The sequence below is a fragment of the Cavia porcellus genome, unplaced genomic scaffold (genome assembly GCF_034190915.1).
Source record: "Cavia porcellus strain 051 isolate PalLab524CR breed Dunkin Hartley unplaced genomic scaffold, mCavPor4.1 scaffold_19, whole genome shotgun sequence".
Taxonomy (NCBI): domain Eukaryota; kingdom Metazoa; phylum Chordata; class Mammalia; order Rodentia; family Caviidae; genus Cavia; species Cavia porcellus.
This window is the reverse complement of record NW_026947502.1, coordinates 24,178,015-24,204,038: the sequence shown is the minus strand read 5'-3', so window position 1 is coordinate 24,204,038 and position 26,024 is coordinate 24,178,015. Positions and strand designations below refer to the sequence as shown.

At 42.1% G+C, this 26,024-nt stretch overlaps 1 protein-coding gene across 1 annotated transcript in view; it reads right to left on the bottom strand.

Annotated features, from left to right (window-relative positions):
• Positions 1-26,024, bottom strand: part of Dock2 (dedicator of cytokinesis 2) — a 410,327-nt gene that overhangs the window by 52,542 nt on the left and 331,761 nt on the right. The window contains exons 31-34 of the mRNA XM_003473329.5: positions 22,421-22,521; positions 22,271-22,329; positions 10,892-11,040; positions 3,884-3,969 (exon numbers count right to left, since the gene is read on the bottom strand). Coding sequence (XP_003473377.3) covers positions 3,884-3,969; positions 10,892-11,040; positions 22,271-22,329; positions 22,421-22,521 — 395 coding nt within the window. The remainder of the gene's footprint in view (positions 1-3,883; positions 3,970-10,891; positions 11,041-22,270; positions 22,330-22,420; positions 22,522-26,024) is intronic.

Here is a 26,024-nt window from a genome sequence, read left to right as displayed (position 1 = left end):
CAATATTTAGATTTTCCTTTGTAGAACTTTAAAGTAAACACTGACTCTGGCAAAACATTGTTTCTGTCCATGGATGATCAGTTTCAATATTCACTGGAGAGACTGACAGTGGTTTCTCTTTCTGGTGCATATAAGTTTACATTTCAAGTGTCTAAAAGAACAGTGCACAGAGACAGGAAAGACCAGAGGTAGGGCCAGCTGACACCAGGATGCCTGGACTCCATTCTGCCACAGAGATCTGATGGGCTGGGCAGGGTGGGGAGCTCTCGGGGCTCAGATAACAGCCTTTCTTTTGCTTTTGTTATTAAACATTTTTAAAAGACTGGGAAAAAAATCCTACATCAGAGTTGTAACAGAATATCTTGAAAATCAGAGAATGTTAGAGGGAAATTTGGGGTGCCTGGCCACAATCCTAGCCCTTGGGAAGAGTCCTTTTCTGGGCAGGGGGGCAATTATCAGGCTGCCAAAGACAGAAACTGGGAGTCAGGCCGAGGGACTGAAGTATATTTATTAAGCATGTACCTGCTGTGTGCCAGATGCTTTATAATTACCCAGTCTTCAAAATAACCACAGGAGCTTATTATTACCACTTTGAAATGGGGATATTGAGGCCCAGAGAGGCTGTGTGATTTGCCCAAAGTCATGAAGCTGCAAAGCAGGGATGCTAGGATTAAAATGCAGTGTCTTTCTCCAAAGATATACAAATGGCCAATAAGCAGAGGAAAAGATGCTCAACACCATCAGCAGTCGCAGAAATGCAAATCGAAACCACAATGGGCTATCACTTCACATCCCTAGTATAGCTATAATCAATAAGACAGATGTTAACAAGTGTTAATAAGGGTGTGGGAAAATCAGAGCCTGCCTAGATTGCCAGTGGGGATGTATATGTCCCTGCCACTTTAGAAAACAGTCTGGTAGTTTGTCAAAAGGTTGACTCTCTCTGTATTTATATTGCCACATGACCCAGCGATTGCATCCTTAGGAATATAAGCATGAGAAATGTAAGCATACATCTACACAAAAACTTGTGCATGCATGCATGCTCACAGCCAAAACCCACTAAAACAGCCTAAATATTCAACAACTAAGTACTGAAGAGAGAAAATTAGTGAACAGACAGTGGATTATTGTTTGGGAATAAAAATGAAGGGGTTGTTTCCAAGATAATGATAGGTTCTACTAGCCTGGGGCTTACTATCTGCAACATGACATCTGCCCAGCTTGGTACTGGACCCAGAGAAACAATTTATCTGTCCAAAAGTAACTTCTATCTTCTCCTTCTCATTCCAGAGATAAACCTCCCGCTCCCTTTGCACATGCACCAAGCCCTCTCCAATCCCAAGACTTCACAACCACCCAAGCCCCCACCTCCAGCCCCCAGTAAATCTTTGTCTCCTGCTTTACACAGGCAGATGCTCCTTCAAATCAGCAGTTTTAATATGTCATCTTGCCCACCTCCCAAACTCCTCCCCTAACCAAGACTGATTAAAAATACTACTACATACTACTTTATTCTTATTTGAAAGCCTCTGTACCCCCTGCCCCATGAAGCTCTCCCATGTCCACATTAAAGGGCCTCATCCTTTTTCTCCTTGTTATCTCTCTCATTTTTTCTGTGCCACTTCAGATTGAATGCTCAAAATATTCAATCAGATACTACAGCTACTACAAATGTTTTGTTATAAACATGGGTATGCATAGATCACTGTGGTATGATGCTTTTAATTTTTCTGGGAAGATACCAAGAAGGCAAATAGCTGAATTAAATGAGACTTCTAATTCTAGCTTTTTGAGGAATCTCCACACTGATTTCCACAGTGGTTGCACCACTCTGCACTCCCACCAATAGTGGGGAAGGGTTCTTTTTTCCCCAAAACCCCACCAGCATTTGTTATTGGTTGAGTTCTTGGTAATAGCCATTTTTTCTGGAGTGAGAACAAATCTCAGCATTGTTTTACTTTTCATCTTTTGAATGACAAGTGATGAACATATTTTTGTATATTTATTTGCTATTTGTACTTCATCTGAGAAGTATGTACTCATTTCAGATACCCATTTTTGAACTGGATATTTAAATGGGGCGCAGTCTGTTTTTCTCCAATTCTTTATATGTTCTAAATGTTAGTCCTTTGTCTGAGGAAAAACTAGTTAAAATTTTTTCCCACTCCATAGATTGACTTTTGGTGATTTCTTTTGCTGTTCAAAGGTTTTTTAATAAGATGAGACCCCAATTGTCAGTTCTTTGTATATTTCCCATGCAATTGGGGTTTTGTTCATAAAGTCTTTACCTATATAGACCTAGAACTCTACCTATCCCCAATGAATGGATAAAGAAGATGTTTTCCTTTTTAATTCAATGGAGTACTATTACGCACCAATAAAGATAAACTTGAAACATTTCTAGGTAAATGGATGCACCCTGAGACCATACTCTTAAGTGAAATAAATTGGACATCCATGTGTAAATATTGCATTGTCTCTCTGATGTGAGAAAATGAAAGTATAAATGAAGGTCAAAATGTATAATAGATATTGTGAAATAGGAAGAAATTATTCAAAAGTGAAGGGGAACTTTGGAGTGGGAGGGAGAAAGGAAGGAAGGGAGAAGAATATAATGAGAAAAAATAAAATAGAAACAAAGCTTGGAAGGACTGAAGAGGAAGGAGAGTGGAGAAAAAAAGAGGAGTCAAAATATATCATGTACAGATACAAATTTCCTATGATTAATGTGATCATTATGTATATTTAAATTGCACCAATGGGCTTAATTTAAAAATGAAAAAAAATGTATAAAACTGGCCTAACAGAATGACTTGCAAAAAATAAAAATGAAGGGCTTCTGGGGATGGAGGAAGAGGGAAGGGGGTATTAAAAAGAATTAAGATTATACATAATATTTATAACTACATATAAATATATAATTATATATATCCCTCACCATGAACGTATTTTTCATGTATGGCAAATATGTACTAATTTAAAAATTAAACATAAATAAAAAATAAAGTACTGGTACATGCTACATGTATAAACCTTGAAAATATCATGTTACTTGAAAAGAAAATTTTCACAAAGATCCGTATGTTCCATATGTTGCAAGCTTCTATTTATATAAAATACCCAGAGTATGCAACTCCACAGAGACAGAAAGCTGAGAAATGGTTGCACAGGGCGAGGGCAGATGGGACAGGGTATGTGGGGAGGTGAGTGGCTGAGGATACAGTTTAATTTAGAGAGTAATGAAAATGTTCTCAGATTGACTGTTAGGATGATTGCATAGCTCTGTGAGTATACACTTACTAAGAAGTCAGTGAATTAGGTATACTTTAGGTAGACTGTATGGTATGTGAATTTTATCTCAATAAAGCTGTTTAAGGAAAACTCTGTCTTGACTCAAATGGTCTTGGTCACTGTCTCTCTCCCTGCTCTAGGGCTGGGCACTAGAATCACACAAAGGCTGGTTCAGGTCCCAGCTTGTCCTGTCCACTGGCTTTTCTAACCTTCTGTGGAAAGCATACTGACCTCTCTGAGCCTTTGGAGTCCCCTCTATGATACTGGGCCAAAAGAGTAAATCTGACCACAGGTACAGAGTGTAGCACAGTACCATTCAATGCATGTGGCCTATAAATGCTGGTTATAATCAGTATTTGGAATAATTATCAAATGGTTAAGACATGAAGTGGACATTTGGGCATTGGCAGGTTACTTCCTCCTTTCAAACGCAGGCAAATTTCTTTTTATCTGGTCTGCTCCATGAATATCAGAGAAATAACATCCCAAAAGAAGGAGATTCTCCCATACCACGAGCCTCTACAAAGGTCTCAGGGGAGGGCACATGTTGGAGGGGTTGGAGGATTATGCACCGGGGCACAGAACTTACATTGATTCCAGGAGCTGCATGTAATGTTCATCCCCTCGGCCCCCTTCCACCTCATGGTCCAGCTTCAGGATGATTTCATTTTCAAACTGAAGAAGGAGATGAAAATCAACATTAGAAGGCTGAATGTCCACATTAGTCAATTCATTGCTCTAGCAAAAGCTTTAGTAGGTGTCTTATTATCTCCTAGGATTAGTGCTGAGATCTGGGAATGTGAAGGGCCCAGGACATTCTTTGGCATTTCAGAAATGCCCAGAAGGTGCAGAGAGATGGGGAGAAGAGAGGCAGAAAGAGACAAAGACACATGTATGCACACACACACACACACACACACACACACACACACACACACAGAGAGAGAGAGAGAGAGAGAGAGAGAGAGAGAGAGAGAGAGAGGGGCAGAGACAGAAACAGAGAGAAACAAGAGAGAGAGAAATATTGAGATTCTTACAGATCAGGTATGTCATTTGAGCTTGTTTTGCAAAATCAAATAGAGTTTTCAGGGTGATGGAAAAGGAAAGGGAGCTCTGAGCATGTGCAGAGGCCAAGAGGTATGGGACAGAACACTGCATCTGAAGGTAATGGCAAGTTTTCACCGACAACCGGCATTTCTGCCTGCCTGGTATTCCTTTCTCCTCTCTATGGCAAGCTCGCTAACCCTAATGTCAGTCAGTGGGGCTCAAGTGGGGTGAATATGCTTCCCTATTACCAAGTGTGGACACCAGACAGAGGCCTGGCCCCTAATCAGCATATTCATTTCCCACAGCGTGGGATAAGAACAGTGCAGGCCAGTCCAGTGAGAATCTAATCTGAAGCTTTGCTGAAATGCTTAGAAACAAGTGTCTTTATGCTTTCTGCAAAATGGGAGGCTGTAAGCTGAGGGGTGCTGAAGATGACCATAATGAAAGAGGGTCCTTGGGAATAACATCAATAGAGAGGCGAGCAGAGAGAAACTGATGGAGCGGAAGTGAGATCTAATATGGTTCTTGTCTCTGGATTCAGACATATCTGAGGTTTTTTGATTTGTGTGAATTTATGTATATATGTACACACACACACACATCAGCTGAAATAAACTGGAGTTTCAACTGGAATTTTGTTACCTGCAATGACCACAAGACATGAAGCAAATGCTAGCGCGTCAAGACTGGTGACAATGATAATGGTCAGAGATCAGATTAGTAAGTGACCACAAAGCAAGAAACCTTGTATAGTTCCACCAAACCTTTCTGCATTGAAGCCAGAAGATGTTTTGTGACCACAGAGTCAATGTCAAGAAGCACTGTTCCCTGGGATGGGGTGGTTTTTGTTTATTCTGCATATTTTCTTGAAAGTCTTTTTGATATGACTGTGATTCAAAGTGGCCTGTACTTTTTTAATCCCACACCCTGAGGAGTCCACCCAAATTATGAAACTCAACTCTCTTCCCTTAGCATTTAGAAAGGAAACTGGTACCCGGGGAGGGGGTAAAGAGGGGGGTCACTGGCAAAGGTCAGTGAGGTCAAAGGAGACCTTGAAGATGCCTGGTTCCTATCTCAATCTCTTCACATTCAGTCTTCATAATATCCTTCAAGGCTGGGAAGTCTGGCATCACCTTTAATGTGATAATCCACGATAAGCAGCCAGGCCTCACTTGGCACAGACTTCAGTAAGCATTGGCTATTATTACAGATAAAGAAGTAGAGACTCTGAGAATGTAATGACCTGTCTAGGGTCTCAGATGAATGGTAGAGACCACTGGGCAGGCTCTTTCCAGTGCATAAATGATGGTGCCCAGTTGAGTTGGAATTGTTAGGTGATAAAATGCAGGCAACCGACTCATTTTGCCTCAGGTTCACATCTCATCCCTGATCCCACTGGCTCCTGACTTTTATGCAGTAAGAGTAAGGGAAGGAACAGAAGGCTTGTGCTGACACAGCACACATGTGAAGGAATTATCTGAGAGCTCCCACAGTTGTGGGAAGACTTATTGCAAGAGGTAACCAGACTGGAAAGATGAGTAGGGCTTTGATAGATATGAAAAGGAAGGGCGTTCTAGCTGGGCGAGGGAAATAGTATGAGCAGAGGTATAGAACTGGGAAGGTGGAGAAAAATGAGGAGTACAGTTCAACTAAAGCAGAGGTTTCCAGAAAGAATGGAAGAAACATAGTTAAGGACAGAGCTCTGGTGGGCAGCTATCTCATCAGGATCTGGGCTACTAGTCTGCAAATGAACCATCCCCCTTAGAGGACAGAACTTGGCATGCACTTTATTTGTGTTAATTACAGTTCAAGGTCAAATTTTAAGAGCTATCATACTTTGGGATGTTTTCTGTGATGAGTCTAGAGCAGAAAGTGACAGAGCTGAGGAACTGTAGGAGCAGCCTATGCTATATTTAATCCCCTCATCCTTTCTCCCCACCATGTAGGGTAAGGGGGAGAGGTCTTTATTCATCTTAGGGTCGTGACTGGCAAATATTTCCTATCAGTTAGTGACTATTCAAGGCTTTGTGGACAAGATGGTCTCCGTCACAGTAACTTGACTCTGCTACACAAAAGCAGGCTTAGACAATAAAGAATTTGGCATGGCTGTGTTTCAGTATAACCATTTACAAAGCAGGTGGCAGGATGGTTTGGTCCTTCTGGCAATCATTTGTCCCCCCTTCTCAATGCAATGGGTGTTACCATAGCACCTGCAGCTTGGAGGGGTGAGGAGGAGCAGAAAGGGATTTTATATGTAAAGCACTAGAGAGATGTATGAGTTTGAGTGTGCAGTGAGCTAGCTCAACATATTATCACTGCTAATGTTATTGTTATTACTGCAGAAAGCTGCTAGAAAGCAGATTTAGGGGAGAAAAATCAGTATTTTTTTCCTGTCTGAGTGGTTCATTGGAAAATGCTGGCACCATTCCTCCTCATGAGATGAACTTTTCTTTGGAGCGAAGAAGTAGATGGGGGTAAATAAGCACTTGTCTTGAGGTCACAAAAAAAAGCCTGCCAAGAGACAAAATTGCAGGGTGTCAGAGAAGGAGCAGAGTCATATGATGCCATGCAGTGCCTGAGCCCTTCAGGGTGGCTAGAGAGCTAAGGACACCACCAGCACAGGTGCTGTGCTCAGGCGTGGCTATGACCACAGGCTTTGGCACTGGAGAGACTTGGCTGAGTCTTGTTTCACCATGTTTTCCCAGACATGTGACTCTGGGGGAGTTTATACAATCTTCAGATGCTCTGTGTTCCCACTTATTAAATGCAAATTAAATCCCACCTACTTTTAAAGTGGCACTGTAAGGAGTTAATGGGAAATCATGGCTTGGCACGTGACGTATGCTCAATAACTGTTAGCAATAATCTTCTTGTCACTTGGTTGTCATCAGTAGCATCATAATCCCATTTAATCTTTATAATGGAGAAGAAGGGTGGGTAGCAACCCCAATTTATGTGAGGGAGCTGAAACAAAGTTTCAAAGATGGATGAAGTCGAGCAAAGGGAAACCCAAAGGCCCAACGTAAGCCTTTCCTGGAAGTACTCTGCTGTGTCACTGTGACAGGCTGGATCCCCAACATTGTCATTATAAAGAGGTTAGGATGTGGTTTCACTCTTTCAGGTTAATTTAATTTTTATTCATGGCTTTACAACCACATTCCTTCACTGACTGCTCACTTCATCCTTGGCAGGTGGATATTTGTTAGAGAATATCCATAGGTTGCTTTTGTAGAAGTCAGGTTCTACAGAGGCCAATGTGAATCCTATGAACCTGAATCAAGAACAAGGGCTGAACTCTAGGGCCCCTAACATTCTGAGCAAGCCTTCTCTTCCAGCTGTAACTCACAGGTCATTACCTTTGCATCAGGTCTTCCCTGTGCATTTCTCCTGTCTCTCGTTAGAGGGTCTTGACTATTCACATTCCTTCATTTACTGGAATATTTTCTAATAGGAGCCCAGCCTCATTGAAGTGTAGAATTTAGGGAACAAGAACTGTTCTTCCTGAGTTTGTTGCTGACTGATGTAGAAAAGTCAGCAACGATGATACAGGGCTTGATTTAAGAGGGAAAACAAGGATCAAGATGTTTGTGAAAGATAAGAATGTCGCATTTCAGGCTCATGGTTCTACTGTTACCCAATGATTTGAGTGTCATGCACTGCTTAAGTTACTTTTCTCTCACTGCTGAGACAAAATACCTGACACCCAAGGTGTCAAGGAGGAAAGGTTTATTTTGCTCAGTTTGTAGAGAATTCAGTCCATAATTGGTTGGTTCTGGGATAGGGTGGCATGGCAGAGGCATAACCATTCATGGCATCAGAAGATACCAAAAGCAACAAGAGAGGAGGAAAGGGCAAACCTCTTTCAGTTCCTTAAATTACATGCAGGCTGCCCACCTTAGGGTGGATGTAGCACTAATACCCTTAATCCCAGCATTAGACTAAGAATCAGTTACAAACTCTAGATGCAGCTGCCTCTAAAAAGCCCAACCCCCATGACTGCATGAGGCTTTGGAGGGTTATCCAGACACAAACCATAATGTGCATCAAGGTGTTTTCACATGCAACCTGCTGGTGTCCAGGTCTCTGATCTGGGCTTCATTCCAGTTTTGGCTATCAAGGCTGATTGGGGTCCAGCATATTGGGCCTCCTTGCCTGACCTCTTTCGTTGAATATCCATTATGGCTGTATACTCTGAGCCTAAAGCCACATGCCTGAACCTGCTCATGTCACAGATGGACTCCCATCAAGCACTCCAGCTGGTTTTCACATCACCAACTGCCCCATTAGTCAGCTTGATTGTCCTCTCTTTTGATAAGGAGGGAGCCAATTGAACAGTTGGTGAACATGCTTACAATGAACTTATATAGAAATGAAAAGCCCAAGGATGATCACATTTATGGAAAACAGGTAGATATATGATATGAAGGGAATCCTTCAGGCAAGGAAAGTGAGCAGTGTCAAGACTCTGAAAACATGAGATTGCCAGTCACCTGTCAGGTTTCAATTTCGATAATGACATAATGACCAGGTGCTTTTTCTGTTCAGGATGTTGTAATTATTAGGTGTGTGTTTCCTTTGCACATCTGCTTCCAGAAATTCTTCAAAAACACTTGTCAATTTAAACACTGATCTGAGGGAAAGTAGTCTTTTACCTGGTTTTGTATGCCTTCAGGTGCTCCCAAACCTTACAGACTGTGCTCTACCCTTAAGAGGCAGCAGATCCTAAAATGCAGCCCAGGCCTTCACTTCACATTCTCCTGGACCAGCTGGCCAGGTATCATTGTTTTCTTGGCTTTTTTTAGTATACCCTGGGAATTTCCAAGCCAGGTATCTAAGGTATTTAACCTGAAATTTTTTCTCTGGAGTGTTTTGTTGGATTAGTGTTTTCTGAAAAATATTTGAGAAGACATGATGCTACTGGGTGGCTTTCATTTCTGCAGCGAACACTGACTGTGACTGTACTGTAAACCAGATAATGTGACTGCAGTGTGCACTTGGAAATGGTAACCTGTGTGTTGCTGCTTCCTCTCTGACACTTTCTAGATGTGTGTCTTTATACAAGTGATTTCTTCTAAGCATTAATTTTCCCACTTTATTATGGGAATGTAATGCTGCCTATTTCACAGGGTTGCAAAAAAAAAAAAAAAAGGCGACACAAACTGCTGTATGGGAAGTACTTATAGTGTTTGAAACTAGTGAAGACTCAAGTCAGTAACAGTCTCTGTCATCATAGCCATCAGCACTCTTATAGGGGAGGCTGAGGAAGACACTGATAAGTGCACAGAGGTGTATATAAAGTATAACAATCATTCTTTGCATAGGAAAAATGACAGGAATAGGAAGCAAAGATTTCTTAAAGAACATAGCATTTGGACTGGGTTTTGTAGGTTCACCAAGAGGTTCGAGGCAGTTGGCAGGGAGGGTTGAAAATGCAGAAAGAAGTAACAATGTCCACCATGGGGACAAGGCCACCCCGTGAGCTTCAGGAATGGCTAAAGAACAGATATAGTAGGGGAAGAGTAGAGGGAACAGACAGAAACTTCAAAAGGAAGCCAGTACTGGGTGGTCCTCGAACACTGACTAAACCGTTTAGACTTTACTGGATGGGGAACAGAGAATCAAGGAGCAGGGGCAATGTCCCTGAGAATGGTGAGGTAGGGTAGTTTGGAATCTGCTGCCTTTTAAGGACATGTTTTATGAAAACTTATTCATGGAAGGAGAAAGAGGTAGAATCACTGTGGGGGAGAGAAAGTGAGAGGGAAGAAGCCAGTTAGTGGAAAACTAGGTCAGAGGTCAGAGGTCCGAGGTCAGAAGAAGGGAATAGGACAGGAGGATTGTGCTTAGATAGCCTTGCTGGAACTTAGAGACCACCTTCCTAAAGGAGGGAAATGAGTGGATGGTGCCATATACACACTATGGGAGTGGGTGCATTCTTTACCTGCTAGAGTTTTTGAATTACTGGGCCTAGATAGTGACCCTCATTCTTCAAGAGGCCAGATTCTCAGTGAAAACAACCAAGGAGCCTCACATTTCACAAAAGCTCTTCTGCATGTGTCAGGGTAGAGGGGAGCCTCCCGTTTCCCTGTCACATACACGCACCAGTCCCTCCTGAGGGATGTGCCTCCAGCTGCATATGCTGTCCACTTTGATGTATGGCCAGTGTGACACTTGGATCGGCTTTTGTGAGATAATGTAGATCTTTGAAGTATCAAAAAAGATGAATCCTCAGACAAGGGTAGAGAGGGGAGCGCCTGGGAACACTCCTCAGGGAGTCATTAGGTGTGGAAGTAGGATGGGTATCCTCCCGAGAGGGACCAAGCAGACACAGAGCAAGAATGTGCATTTTCATCTTGGCCTCCTCGGGCAGAAAGGAGGGATAGAATACTGGCCAAATTCCATCTGCCAGCTCATTCTGGGCACCTGAATAAATGTCCCTGTCCTGCCTCAGAGCCTCTGAATGAAGCTCAGGCAGATGGAACGAGGATATCATTATGGGGAAATGGGCTGGGGATTAGGGATGCTGGCGTGAGTTTCCAGCCTCATTTTTTACCTTTTTGAAATCCCCACTCCTTTGATATTCACACAGCATCATGTCGAAGAAGATTGGTATGGTAGCTTTCCGAAGCTCAGCCTCAGGGATAAGTGTCATCTCTAATATAGGCCCCACCATGCCTGGGATGAAGCAGATTTTGTTCTGGCCTGAAAGAGAAGAGGGACACAGGCACTTAAAGCAGTTTCATGAAGGCTGAGGAAAGGATAAAAGGGAGATACAAAAGTAAAAACAATAGTTAATACTTGTAAAGTTGTTTACCACAAGCCAGGCTTGCTTTGAGCATTTTACATATATTACCCAGCTGAGAGGCACATACATCACCCAAAACAAGGCCCATTATGCAAAATAACAACACAGGCCTGCAGAAAGCGCTTCACTGTTTACAAGGGTTTTCACCTGCAATATCTCCTGTGTAAACACAGCTCTCATTACTGAAATTCTTAGCAACTGTGTAGCACAGGGATATTTGGAATTACTCCTGTCTGCATCATAAGCCATTTCTGGAGTTCTGAAGACATGCTTTTACCATGAGGAAAATGAAACTTGTTACTAAGGACCTCACTGGTCAGTGGAACAGTCAGGGAAAATACTGCTTTTTGGATAGATGAATCACAATCTCTCATTGTCTGTGACTCATTTGAAGATGTACCATAAACCCCCTTCCCTTTGCTGCTGGCATCCTAGCCACACCGGCTTGCTCCAGGGTCACAAGGCCACTTGCACCCTCACTAGGAGGCCTATGCACAGAAGTCTCCCTGGCTGAGAATACTTCCCCCAGCTGCTCCCCAAGTCCCCAGTCCACACTGCTACTCTGAAGCTCCCATCTTTGTGCCTATCTTAGCTTACATACTTACTCCTTCCTCAGACGGAAAAGGCCTTCTGCAAGCCTCTAGCTAGATCAGAGAGCTATTCTGGCTCCTCCTGTTCTGCCTTTTTGCCCAATTTGGAAATGATGTCTGTGCTTGTTGAAACATTCAGTTCACATCTATTTTTCCCAATGAGAAGCATCATGAGAAGTGCGTGAAGGTAGAAACTGTTCATTTTCATCTTTGCATTGGTAGCAATGGTCATGGAACATATTAGAAGCTAAAGTTAGTATTTTCCCAATGAGGAACTAAATTGCCTAGTTTCCATACATGCTACTCTCTTTCCAAAAAATTAAGACCTAGCTAGAAAACAATTAGTCTTGAAAATTAGAAATCAAAAATGTCAGCCCCAGGCATCTGCTCCTTGCTTTGGCTACCATCGCTATTTTCTCGCTCAGTGGCTACTCTGTAATGCAGGTAAGGTAAAAGCAGGGTGATAGATGCTGGCATTTTTGATCAGTTTTTCAAGGCTGATTATTTTCAGGCTAGGTCTTATTTCTGGTAGGCATGTGACTTGGATATGCACCTCATAAAAATACAAAAGCAATATCCACCTGTTGAGAAAAATCATATGAAAATATGTCTATAAAGAGTACCAGAATCAAACTGAATCAGTATCCAGTGGCAGAGACAGCAGGTGCCCAGTGGTTAAGGGGACCAATTCTGGATCTAGACCACCTAAATTTGCAAACTGACTCAACCATCACTAACTATGTGATGTTGGGAGAAATGGCCCACCCTTTTGAAGGCTCAACATCCTCATCTATAACTTGGCATAATAACTGCATTCAGGTCATGGAGCTCTTTTCAAGAATAAATTGTTATTTTTTGAGCCACAGGGTCAGTGCTTGGTTTGTGACACACTATATACTGTTAGCTATTACACTGATGTTTGGTCAAAATGAACCATGAAGAGCAGCCTCATTGAGCAGAACTGAGCAGATGCTTCAGCATACAGTCACCAGAAGTGACAGAGATGAAGAATAAACAGGAGTATTTAGGAACTACAGAGGTTGTCTGGGGAGCGAGGACAGGCATATTCCAATGATCAAAACTGACACTCTGTATATTTCATCAGCAGCTGCCTCCTCCTCCTAAGCCGCACAGCCCAGGGAGCCCACCTGTTTTTCTCCATTGTCAAGATAAACATTTGTGGTCCTCATCTGAGGTAGAAGGCTCCTAGGGGTACTGAAACTCATTCAGTAGGGTATGTGGCCAGGATGGTTGCTTTTGATTAAAGAAGGGAAAAAGCCAACAGAAAACGCAGCAAGAAAATGAATTTTCCTTCAGCCTAAATGAGGCTTAATATTAGACTCTTAGCACACTGGACCCAGGTAAAAACTGCATCACTCTGGGAGTACCTCCGCTTGTGAAAATGAATGAAATTGAGCAAAGAGTTGAGTGAAATATAAAGACACCTTTCCAGAGTGTTAGCTTCATTATGTAATGCATTCGGATTACACTTGAAACTTAAGTCTTTGTTCCTGTCCAAACTGGAAAAAAAAAAAAAAAAAAACCCTTACTTTCTGACAAGTTTCTAGTAATTGCTAATCTAGGTTTCTGATTTCGTCCTTCAAAATCCTTTAAGTCTTTTTCAAACCACAGTGGGGCTTTAAAATTCAAAGTCGAATACAATAATAGGTAGAAAGTAAATGGGAAACTGTCAGATAAGGCACGATGGGATGGAGAAATCGCTTATGCAACAAAGGCCTTTAGAATACCAGAGAGCCCTGGGCATGATAAGGGTATATCTAAGATGCTTTAAAATAAAGGGCAGACATGCCATGGACTAGAGATCTCTTAGATACCTTTGACCTGCATTTCTTATAGTCTGTAGAAGAGATATTTGGCAGACTAGGGACAAAGGAGAAAAAGATTCTGATTTCTAAATATAGTGTGATCTCAGTGGCCTTTAAATTGTTCCCTAAAGCAATTTTATTCCTTTATATCCAAAAAAATGGAATTTTAGCACATTGCATTTTGTGTTCATATAAACCAAGTATATGTATGTGTGTGCATATCTTTATGTATATAGAATCAGTGAGAGAGAAAGAGGGAAAGAGAGAGAGAGAGATAGTTGAATACAAACTTGTTTTGAAAAAAAATTCTCATTCAACAATCACACCTGCTACTGTATTCTAAAAACAGCAAAGAAGAGAATTGGTTTGAGGGTCTTTTTTACATAATGGAAGCTGAATCTCACTGGGAACAGATACCAATTAGAAAAGGCTTTTAAAGTGCCAGGGAGCCAGCAGGATAAATCCAAATGCTGAATTACACAGGCTTTGGGAAAGGATCTGCTGGTAATGAGAGCACAGAGAAGAGCTGAGGTGCATAAGAGAAAAGGAGCTGTGTGTTCCCTGTCCTGTGTCTAATCTGTACAAGCCTTACCCATTAATCTTCCTAGGGGTACATGAGGTTGAATGTCAAGGGTCAAAGGGCATGAAGATGATGATCAAGAAAGAATAGAAGAAAAGAAAGGTTTGTGAACCTGATAAAGAATGCAGTTGGGGACGTAACCAGCCCTACGAGGTTGGTGTCAGAAGGGGTCCTCAGTCTGAGACTCCCTGTCTCTTAAAAGCCTAGCATACAGCCAGGCATAGTGGCACAGGACTGTCATGCCAGCACTCAGGAGTCTGAAGCAGAAGAACTTCTGGGAGTTCAAGGTCAGCCTGGGATATGTGGTGAGTACAAGTTCAGCCTGGACAACCCAGCAAGAAATCAAAAGCCTGGCATGGAGCCTGAAATGAACAAAGGTAAGAACCTCTTAGATTTCAGAGGCCAGGAAGCCTTCCAAGGAGTCTAAAACAAAGCAGAGTTTGTCATTAAAAAAGAAAGAAAAATCACTCATTCAGTTCAAAAAGTGAAGAAAGAACATAGCTATCCGCTCTTCTGCCTTAGGCTTGGAAAAGCACCCTCCTGGCGATATGCTGAGTCAGGTAATCAATTCTCTCCTCATCTTCAGGAGCTGCCTGGTCAGCTTCCTTTCTGGCACCTGGCACTGTAGAATCTCAGAATCTGGCACTGTGGGTGAGGACCAGTAATGCTATTCCATGGCTGTGTGGCCATGTGCTTATCATTCAATGTCCTTGAGCCTCCACGATCTCGTCTGTGAAATGGAGATAATAATTATACCTGCCAGGTAGAATTGTTGGGCAGTTTAAAAGAATGAATGTTAAACTAAGTGCTTTGCCCAGTGTTTGGCATTGTCAATAAATTCAGTGAGTACTGATGCTAATGATGATGATGACATGGCATAGGGCTTAGCCCTATACCAGATCCCAGAGAAAAATAGTATGAAGATAACGTCCAACTCCAAGGAATCTCTGATACTTTCAAGGAACTTTACAAGCTGCTCAGTCAACTTGGGGAAAGGGTCAGGATGTTCATGGTCCTCCACTTCTCTCTGTCCTCATAAATGTCTGAAACACCTCAAGCTGACCTTGGCAAGTTCCCTTCCTTCTAAGTTCTTTCCTCCTCTTCCTGGCCCCATTCTTACACTATACCCCACTCTATGTCTGCCCCTGTAAGTAAATCCTTATGCATCCTCTGCAACCCTGTTACTCAGCATGAAGGCTACTAGCCACTTGAATCTTTTGAGCACCTGAAGTGTGGCTAGTCCAAGGGGAAATGCAAATCCATCAGATTCTCAAGAATAAATTAAAATAAACCCTCAGGAATATTTCATACTGACTACATGCTGAAATGATAATGCTTTGGGATATGGGGCTAAGTAAAACATAGACGATCCTTGTCTACTGACAGTGTGACTTAGGATTTTTAACTTTACAGTGGTGTGGAAGTGATATTCATTCAGTAGAAACTATACTTTGAATCAGAATCTTTTCCGAGGATAGCGATATGTGGTCTGATTTTCCCATGTGATGTCAGGTGGCAATGACAAATGGTAGCTTCCACTCAGTCTTGCAATCTCCAGTGGAAACAGCCAAGACTCCACAGCACACTCAGCTGTTCAGATGGGATGTTTGGCAGGTTAGACATCTTCAATGCATTTTTGACTTACATTATGTTCAATTTACAGTGAACTTAAAGGACCATCCACCTTGATGCAGTTAGTTTCACTGTTCCTTTTAAATACTCTTAAAATTAGATAGGTGGCCCACAGGATCACATTGCTGAGCTAGGGATGCTCAGCTCTTCCTTGTGGGAAGAGTTTGTGGCTCATTCACTAGCTAGGATTTTATTACAGATGTTTCAGACACACCAAGCTTTTGTCCTGTAGTTGTTTCATCTTTGCAATCATAAATAAGTAGTTCTGCAATTACTATTTAACTTTTTGGCACAATGATCAAGAGTTCATGAGGTCAGAGTGCTATGTCACTCCTGTGTTTTTAGTTGTAACCCAAGATCCTAGCATTTAGAAGGTGCTTGTTTTGGTTTTCTGTCACTGCTACCATAAATCATCACCAATCTAGTAACTTAATACAAGACTAATTATCTTATATTCCTGGAGATCAGATGACTGAAATGGACTTCACTGGACCAAACGATGAAGGTGTAGGCAGGACTGAGTCCTTAGGGGGTTAAAGGATGATCAGTGTCCTTCCACCTTTGAGCTCAAGGGGCATTCTGCATACTTTGGCCTGTAGGTGCCCACCTCTATCCTCAGTCAGCAATTCACTTTTTTCAGCGTTCTTGGACTCTGATTGTCTTGCTTTATTTTTACTTACAAGGTCACTGCCACTGCATTGCACTCAGTTTGATTATCCAAGATACACTCATTATTTTCAGGATTCTTAAACACACCTTAAAAATCTCCTCTGCTATACATGGTAACTGTTACGGTTTTTGTCTAAATGTCCCCCAAAGCCTCAATGGCTCATGCGGGCATGCTTCTAGAGTTTGTGATGGTCCAATGCTGAGATTATGGGTTTGAGTCTACACCCAAGTACGAGTGGCCTACACACAATATAAGAGACAGAAAGAATCTTCTCATGCACTTCTCCTTCTTTGCTCTTGTTGCTTTTGCTGTTTTTTTGCCACCATGAACTATTACCCTCTGCCATGTACCACCCTGCCTTGGAGCCAGCAGATTATGGATTGAAACTTTCACAAACTGGGAGCTAAATGAACCTTTCCTTCCTTCATTTTGGGCATCAGGTATTTTGTAAAGAGAGAAAAGTACCCAAGGCAGTACATATTTCATTTGTTCTGGGGAGACAGACACACGCATCTTTGGGGAGCTGCTATTCTGCCTACCACAATACTCAGTGAGTGGGTATCTCTCTAATCTCACTTTCAACTCAAATATTGATTTTCCTGTTTCCTCAGCAGCTTCTCCTCAAGCCCTAAGAAAATACTCTGCTTGCTCAGGCTGGTTGCTTTCCTGCAATATTTCCCCTCTTCCCAACTTCTCTTCAATCCTGATATGGACCACATTTTGGTGCCTAATTCAGAAGTCCTTTCCTTCAATGGTCCACCATTATGGGTCCTGAACTGCTAAATTTCCACTACACATTTAACTTTAAACAGTATATTCCTAATACACCTAGTCAGACAATAGGTCCTGTCTTTCAGGGCATGACCTATGCCCTGTTCTTCCACAACATTTCCACCATTTCCTGGAGCTGGGTGGCAAGCTGGGCACTCAATAGATGCTTAAAAAGTAATAGTCCAACAGCCCCCACATCTCTTCCAGGAACAGGCTGCCCACTTATGTGGCCAAGACGACAGCACTAGAATGTGTCTTTCTCTCCCATGATGACTGTTAATATAGCAGCACAGTATTAAACCAAGCAAATGTTGGGAGGGTTAAGTGCAGTCATTTTAATGAAATGTGTATTGCTTCATGCCAAGCAGAAATCAAATGTTATGATGTTCCACTATATAGAAAAGCACATTACATTTGGTATTGTCCCAAAATCCAAAATCACAAAGGACTTTTAACCCATTAGTGGCTGGGTTCTCAACAACATATTGTCCTTGTCCCCACCAAGAGCTTCCTGTTCATACCTATATGCTTCCTAAAACAGTGCAAACACACATGCACATATACATGTCTAGACTCCCCCCAGAAGAATGTTAAATAATATTCAAGCTTGAATGAGAGTCTTGTAATTAGCTGTCTTATAATCATGGGGCTGCGCTAGCCTTTCCTGATGAGATGATGATGATGATGATGATGATGATGATGATGATACTGATGATCGTGATGATGCTGCTTGATTGCTTCTGGCATTAAAAAAAATTAAAAACTAACATGCAGTATGATTTACTCATTATCAGTCATCTTTGAAAAACACAGTTGCCTGTTTCACATTCTTTGGAAAAAATCTGCATATTCTCTGGAAAAAAATTACTCATAAGAACACTGAAATTGGGGTCAAGAGACAGATTCTTTTAGCTTCAATTCAAATACTGATTTATTGTTGATCTTAGGGAGTATCCTTGGGTTCTCAGGGCATCACTTGTCAGTTTAACCCTTAAAGTTAGGGAAGTTGAGTTCGATCAGAACTGAGGAAGCTCAGTTAGGGCTGTGACAGCATCTGACTACCATGGCTAACCCAAAACTTTGTCTTTCTTAATGAGAAATTTGAAGATCAGTTCAAAGCTGCTCCTCTATCCTCAGGATGGGACTTTTGTTCTCCTGGCTTTGACACAGCTACTGCCTCTCTAGGCATCTTTTTATTTTCCAGAATAAAAGAAGGACTATGGGAAAGAAATGTGCTATGCTCTTTGAGTCAATCAATCTCTCTCGGTCTGTCTCTCTGTCTGTCTGTCTCTCTCTCTTCCCCCTCTCCTCCCTCTCTCCCCCACCTTCCCTTTTTCAAATTTGGAAAACATACTTAGCTGAATCCGCAACAAGTATGTTTCAGGTGATTCTCATGAGACAGATTTGTGTCACATGACCTCACTTACTACAAGACATTGTTAAGTGAGCAAATTGTAATCCCAAGAGAAATAATCAGGGTGCAGCATAGGCAATCAGCAAAGGCTGCCTTAGACAGCTTCCAAATTTCACTCCTTCTTGGATACTGTACAAATTGCACTTTGAAACCTATCATTTCTCAAAGAGGTGGCACACAGCCCTAATGTGGACAATGCCCAGCCCTGGGGCGGATGATTAAGTTCATCTCAGTAGCATTCTAGCACTAGCCTATCACCGAACACAGGGAGGGCTGCAGTGAAGGAACTATTCATTCTCTGCCCCAGCTTTCTGTTTTCTTATTCCTGAAAGAGACAGACAAGTAGAAGGCAGCTGTGTCACTAATGTTGGTGCTAGGAAACCTACTTCAGGCTGATACACTTTTCTCTGCCTCAAAGGTTTGGCCAAGAAGGAGTGTTTTCTGCAGTGGATATCTTTTATTTGACCTCCATCCATGATTTTTTTCTTTTAATAATATCATTATATGTCTGTCTCCCTCAAGCTTTGTGGAAATATCAAGAGGCCATGCAAGCAAGGCCTGTGAAATGGTGTCCTGAGATCAGGTCTTCAGCACCATTCTGCAGGAACACAGCATCCTGAAGGGCATGCTGGAGGCCATACAGTTTGCCCTGACTTCTGGCGGGCCTTAGCCCTGTGTTTCTACAGCCTGGCTCCTCAGCAATTCTTTCTTCTTTGAGTAAACACCTCCCGAACTAGGCCTATTAGTGCCTCTTCTTTCACAACCCCCAAACCATGGCAGATATGTCTTTTAACTGCGTTCATTCTACAGATATTTGAAAATTGCAAGGAGTCTGTAATGTGTCAGAACAGGTGTTAGGACCAGCATGCTTATCTAGTTTTTACCTGTAATGCACTACATGATCTCATGTAAACCCTCTCTTCCTTGGGCCTCAGTTTGCTCATTTTTAGAATGGAAGTTGAGAGGAGCTCACTAGCTTCCAAACATTCTCTTCAATGCTTCAGAGCCCCACTCCCAAGAAATCCATCGTCTACATGGGACTTTGGAGCAGCCCATATAACGGGCTCTGGGCTCCCAGCTCACTTCAATTAGAGAAGCTCTACTTTCATCCAATTTACTTATCAAGAGTGTTTTTTTATTGGCCCTCAGCTAAAAATAAATGTTTAAAAAATGCTGGACAATGTGATCTCAAACAGGCCCGTCTAGGCTTGATGCTCTGTGATTCTGAGCAGGTGTAATATTTGGTAACATCTTTTCATTCATCAGCATAATTGGGAGTGCAGGAATGGCTGCCAAAGCATAATCCATATCTAAATAAAATCTTGTGTGCGCAAAACAATGCCATGAAGGACATTCAGAAAAGAGCAGGCTGTGTGGAATGACTTGAGACAAACAAAGCACAGCTCCCTGTTTTGCAATTCTGGCAAGGCTGAGCCTGGGGAGCTGGAGAGCAGGCCCAGCACAGCTTTGGCTGGTCTCTGCCAGTGCAAGGCAGAGCATGTAAGCAAACTGACTCTGCGCCTCATGCTTTGGCTGGGCACACGCAATGTTTTGAAAACTTTCAATTACTTAGCATTAATATTCATAAATTGGAAAATTTATTCAAAGACCCAGGCTCTTTGAAAAATTGGAAGATGTGACAATGGCAGGCTTGCATTTTGGCAGGACGGCAATCAGCCGGAGAGTGACATTACTTTCCGTTTACACTGCCTCACGTCTGCTTCTCTTTGCTCCAGCCCTCTGTTTTTTTCCCATAAGTAAATCCACACTTACATTTTGCCTTCTTTTTTTCTTACTGCAAAGCAGGATAAATGAAACAAAAATTATTCCTTACACCTCTGTCCCTATCCAAAGTGGGGAGAAGCAAAAGATAGAAGGAGAGAGATGCCCTTCTAGAAAAACTGGGCAGAGATGGAAGCGCTCTCCACGGGGGGCAGTTATGAATGTCAGGTGAATATTTTTTGTCATCACAACTTGGTATAATCTCACAAGCATCTTAGAGGGTAGAATAACTTACAATGTACAAGATTTCCCCCATGACACAGAAGTGACCCCCACAATGCTCACAGTACCTTCTTTATGCAATATCTGTGGCTTTATCCTGCCACTATCTCTTCACTTGTTTACATCACTTGTGTGAGCTCTACTCTTGGGCCCTTAGTGTTTGATGAGATGCTGGAACAGCAGAAGTAGGTTCCATCCTAATCCGTGTGGGATGAAGGTAAGATAAGCACTCTGACATGGGTGTGGGTGTGGTGGCCTCCGTGCTCCCCCGGCCTCCTGTTTTTACCCTTATTACCCTCATAAACAATTCACAAGAAGGCACTGTTTCCCTTGCTTGAGGCCTCATGGCTTATAAATGATGGGGCCAGGCCTCAGATGAAGACGTGGCAGCGTGTTTCGGGCTCGGATCCTCAGCTCTACCCAATTCATAACCTCACCATCTTTCAGTATGTGTTTCTGTCTTCATTTGGATGCTGCCAACAACTGCAGAATATAGACTTGGTATCCTATTTTCTATGCTTGCCTTTCCCTCCCATTGACAGACCTTGCTGAAAATGGCAACAAACTGCTGTTCAGAAAATCTGGTGAGGCCCCGTAGACACTGAGAGATTGAGAGATGCAGGAAATGAAACCTAGAGTGGTAATGAAGGGTAAAGCCAAAGGATGGGGGCAGGTCCCACAGACACCTCTCCTAAAGCATCAACAGCTAGGCCCCAGGCAAGGCAATGGGTATCAGAGAGTCAAGAAGGGAGTCCTGAAATCAGAGGGGAAACCCTCATTCCTATCATTGCTCAACAACCTACCTATCTATCATGCATCTATCCATTCATCCAACCAACCATCTCCACGTCCAGCATGTATTTACGGAGCAGGCTTCGGGCTATGGCCAAGTGGATAACTCCTGCCTTTGTAAAATGAAAACCACTCTCTGAGACTTGGCAATTTGATCTTAAGTTATTCTCTCTCTGAGTTTCCTGATCAATAAAAGGAGGGGGAAGGCTTCCATGTTGTGGGAGGTGATGTGAAGTTTAAATAAGATGTCTTGGCATAAGCCTTCTTCTGATTTCCAATAAATGTCTCCCTGGCTCTATCCACTCTTTTACAAGTATGGTTCAGGTAATCACAGATCATTCCTGTAGCTCAGGGTGGGCTACAAGCAGACCTGTGGGTAAAATCAATGAAGGCAGCTTTGGGGATCACCTTTTAGCTCAAAAGACCCTCTCACCTTCCAGAGAACCATTCTCCCCCATGAGGTTAGAGGGTGTTTTGTGGAACACATCACATATGAATAGGACACAGAATGGCCCACCAATCCGCAGCCAGCATCCTATGATACGTGAGGAGCTGAGTTCCTATTGCACTCTTAATCCTTTTTCTCTCTTATAAATGCCAATTTGACACCAAAACCCTCAGGAGCAGAAGCAGATTCACACCTGGTTAGGGGTTTGGAAGGGTTATGGGCACTCTGTACCATCCAGAGTAGAATTTGGCATGTATCAAAGGCCAAAGGGATTCACACAGTGATACAGTGTGATTTGAAGCTCTTGCTGTTGAAGCCCCCGTGGCCTTCAGACAGACGGCCTTCAGGAACCAGCTGGGCACACGCAGACGCCTCTGTCTAGACACAGAGGCCTACTCACCAAGCTTGTACCACATATCACGAATGGAGAAACCAATTAGCCGTCTCATGTCCCCATACCTAAAAGAAACAAAAATGTCTGCTTTAGGCCCTATCTCAGAGCATCTCATGAAACCCCTCCCTCTTCAAGAGATCCAAGAATACAACTTACTTATTCAGGATTTTGTTGTACTTGGCGTGTGAGAACTGCTCCAGCTGCAGAGAATCCTGTGTGATAAAAGCCACTGCCAGATGAAAATAGTTGTTCCACAGCTGTAAATGAAAGGAGAGAACAGTCATGGAGTGGGCCCGAAGTGGGAAGGCACATTAACCGCTGGGTAATCTGAATAATTTATGAAGATGGCAGCAGACAAAGGCAGAACCAGTTTAATTGTGTGCACTGCAATTTTCTGACTGGCACTGACTCTGAAATTAACATGCTGGCCAAAGGGAGGACAATGGATGGATTTCTATAGGCGCTGACCTCTGACAATGGGCTTTAGACAAGGAGGAGGAGGGTTTTCAGGCTGGTTTTTTCATTGTTACTGTTATGCTTTGTTTTGTTTTGTGAAAGATAACTTGCCTTAACTGGTAAGCTGGTTCCTGTCCTGAAATCAGAGGTCAATGAAGGATAAGGGACTTGCAAGGACTTGGAGCTTCTCTGGAGGGCCTTCCAGCTTAGAGCACCAGCCTGCAATACTTTTTTCTCTTAAAACATACTGCCTTTTCCTTTCCCTTTGTTCAGTGGTTTCAAAGAGTGTTCCCAGCTGGTGGCAGCAACAGCAGTGGCACCTGGGGACTCGTTAGAAATGCAAATTCCCTGGCCCCTGCCCAGACCTGCGGAATCATAGCCTCTGTGGGTGAGGCCCAGAAACGTGTGTGTTAAGAACTATGTAGGGTGATTCAGACTCGTGTTTAGTAAGAACCCCTGCAGGTTCAGTTTATATGTAGGCTTGTCATAATTTTCACATACAGATGATTTGTTGGTATAGAATGTGAGCTATTAATACTAGAGCCTGTTTGCCCAGCTAGTGGTGACATAGAGCAGGTAAAGGATTCAGCGCGTGGTGAGTGCTCCAGAAGATGAGACACAGTGATCATTATATTGATGTAAGACACAGGCCAGAGAGATGTAGATCCTAATCAAGATGTTGAGCCTCTGTAAACCTGTCTACAAAACTGAGTTGACTGTGGTACCCACTGTGCAAGACTTTAGTAAAGATGACATGTGGCAATGAATTTAAAGGGCGTAAATCGCAGTGAGATCTCAAAAGCACTTGTTAGTGTTAGTGCTGTTTTTCATTATTTGAGGGGTTCCTTCGGTAGGAAAGTCGATAGCAAAGTCTAACTACTTGGGTGCTCAGGTCTTTGCTGCAAGATGCCAAGATGCAGGAGCAGATGGGGACAACTTTGCTGAACAAAACTGGTCCACTTTTAGGCCCCTTTCATTGGCAAAGGTACAGGAAACAGCAGCTAAAAAAATCACTGTCATTGAGACTTTCATCTGTCATTCAGAGGAGTTCATTCCAGGTTGCTGATGTCCAAGAGAAGGAGCAAGGCAGCTCCCCCATTAATTGAGGCCATGACTGCCACCCAGAGTATTCCCACGGGCTGTGGTTCCAGATTCAGAATGCAGCAAGTCAAGGACCCCGTGTTTATCCTGGGCCACAATTCCCTCATTTCTCAGCTGTAAACACTAAAGACCAGATAAGCTAAATGGCCACCAAAAGTCATTTTTCAGGTGAGTATAAGAAATGAATAATCTTTAAATTAACTCTCAAAAAGTTGTAAAAGTAATATGCACATAGCTAAAAATTTCAATGACAGAAAAGATTAGATAATAAAAAAATTATTTTCCTTCCTAATTCTCCATAACATATTGACAATTTCTTGGGTATCCTTTCAGAAATTTTTTATGCATAAACAATATACATGGACATCATTTTTAAATAGCCTAATAGATTTTGCTTTTTTCTTACAAATATGCCTTGTAAACATTTCCCTATTAGGAACTCCAGATCTGCTTCATCTTCTTTTATCGCTGTATAAGAGTCTGTTATAAGGATGTACTTTAACTAATCATCTATTCATACACATTTAGCATGGTTCTAACTTTCCCCTCCAGCAACAGCACTGTAATCAACATCCTGTTGAAACATCTTTATGCATGAGAAAGTGTATCTGTAGTATGCATTCCCAGAGTTAGGAATGAGAAGTCAGAGTCTAGACAGGTTTTGCTGTTGTTTGTTTTCATACTGTGTGAATACCTTCTGTAACTCCAGTCCAATCATCAGCTTAATCACCATGAATATATTACTCAACCTCTCTGACTCAGTTTCTTTATCTGAAAAATGAAGATAATTGTATCTAAAAGGTATATTTCAAAAGGCTAAATGAGGAAATCCTGACAATAAATTTCCACTCAATCTTGCAATACCAGCTCAAACATTGAAGACCTTCCCCAGTCACCCACTCTAACACGGACCCGCCCACTATGCACCCGCCTGATACTGCATTTACTTCATAGCACTTATGATATATTTCTAACAAACTCATTTATTCTACATCTCTGCTATTGGATGTAAGCGTTATACAGGTAAGAATATCTTTCTCTTATTCACTATTTAACACACCATACCTGACCTAGTATGTATTCCAGAAATATTTGTTGGATGAGTTCGTGAATGAGCCAAGCACTCTGTACGTTTTCATCAAGTCTGCTGAAAAAGTTTATTTTCTTCTTCTCTTTTAGATTTCAGGAAAGTGAGGCTTAAAGAGGTCAAGAAACTTACTCAAAAAGATAATGGTAGCATTTAAATCCAAGTTCATGTCACTGTTGGGGTTCCCTTAATAATATTTTATATGTAATTGACAATAATTGCAGAAATTTATATGGTAAAGTACAAAGCTTCAATATATGTATACCTTCTGTGATGATCAGAGAAGGACAATTAGCAAATCTACTGCCATAAATGTTTATCCTCTCTTTGTGGTGAAACAAAGTCCTCTCCTCTAGCTGCTTTGAATTCATATTATTATTGATAAGCATCTCTGTGCTATGCAGTAGGATGTCAGAAAACATTTCTCCTAAGTCACTACAATTTTGTACTCACCGATCAGCCTCTTTCCATCAGCCCTTCCTCTCAGACTCTGTAGCCTCTAGTCACTATCATTCTCTTAACTTCTATCAAGTTGACTTTTTAAATGTAAATGAGTTATAAGGACTTGCCTTTCTGCACTTGACTTATTTGACTTAACATGACACAATCTAGGGTCATCCATGTTCTCATAAAATATAGGAGTTCATCTTTGTATGGCTGAAAAGTATTCCACCGTGAATAGACACCACATGGTCCCTATTCGTTCATCTCACATGGATACTCTGGTCTGTACCTTGGCTATTGTGAATGGTGCTGTAATCAACAGGGAAATGCAGATGTCTCTTTGACATACTGACTTCATTTTCTCTGAGTATCCGTCCAGTGGTGGGACTCAATGGTTTTATGGTAGTTTTAGCTTTAATTTTTTGAGAAGCCTCTATAATACTTTTCATAATGGCCATGCCAATTTGCATTCCTACCAACAGTGAGCAAGGGTTTCCTTTTCTACACATCTTTGCCAGTGCTAGTCTTTTGGGTGACAGCCATTCTAACTGGAAAGACGCGATAGCTCGTTATGGCTTTGATTTGCATTTCCTGATATTTGGTGCTACTGAGCATTTTTCAGGTATAGGTTAGCTGTCTTCTTTTGAGAAATGTCCATTTGAGTTTGTTTTG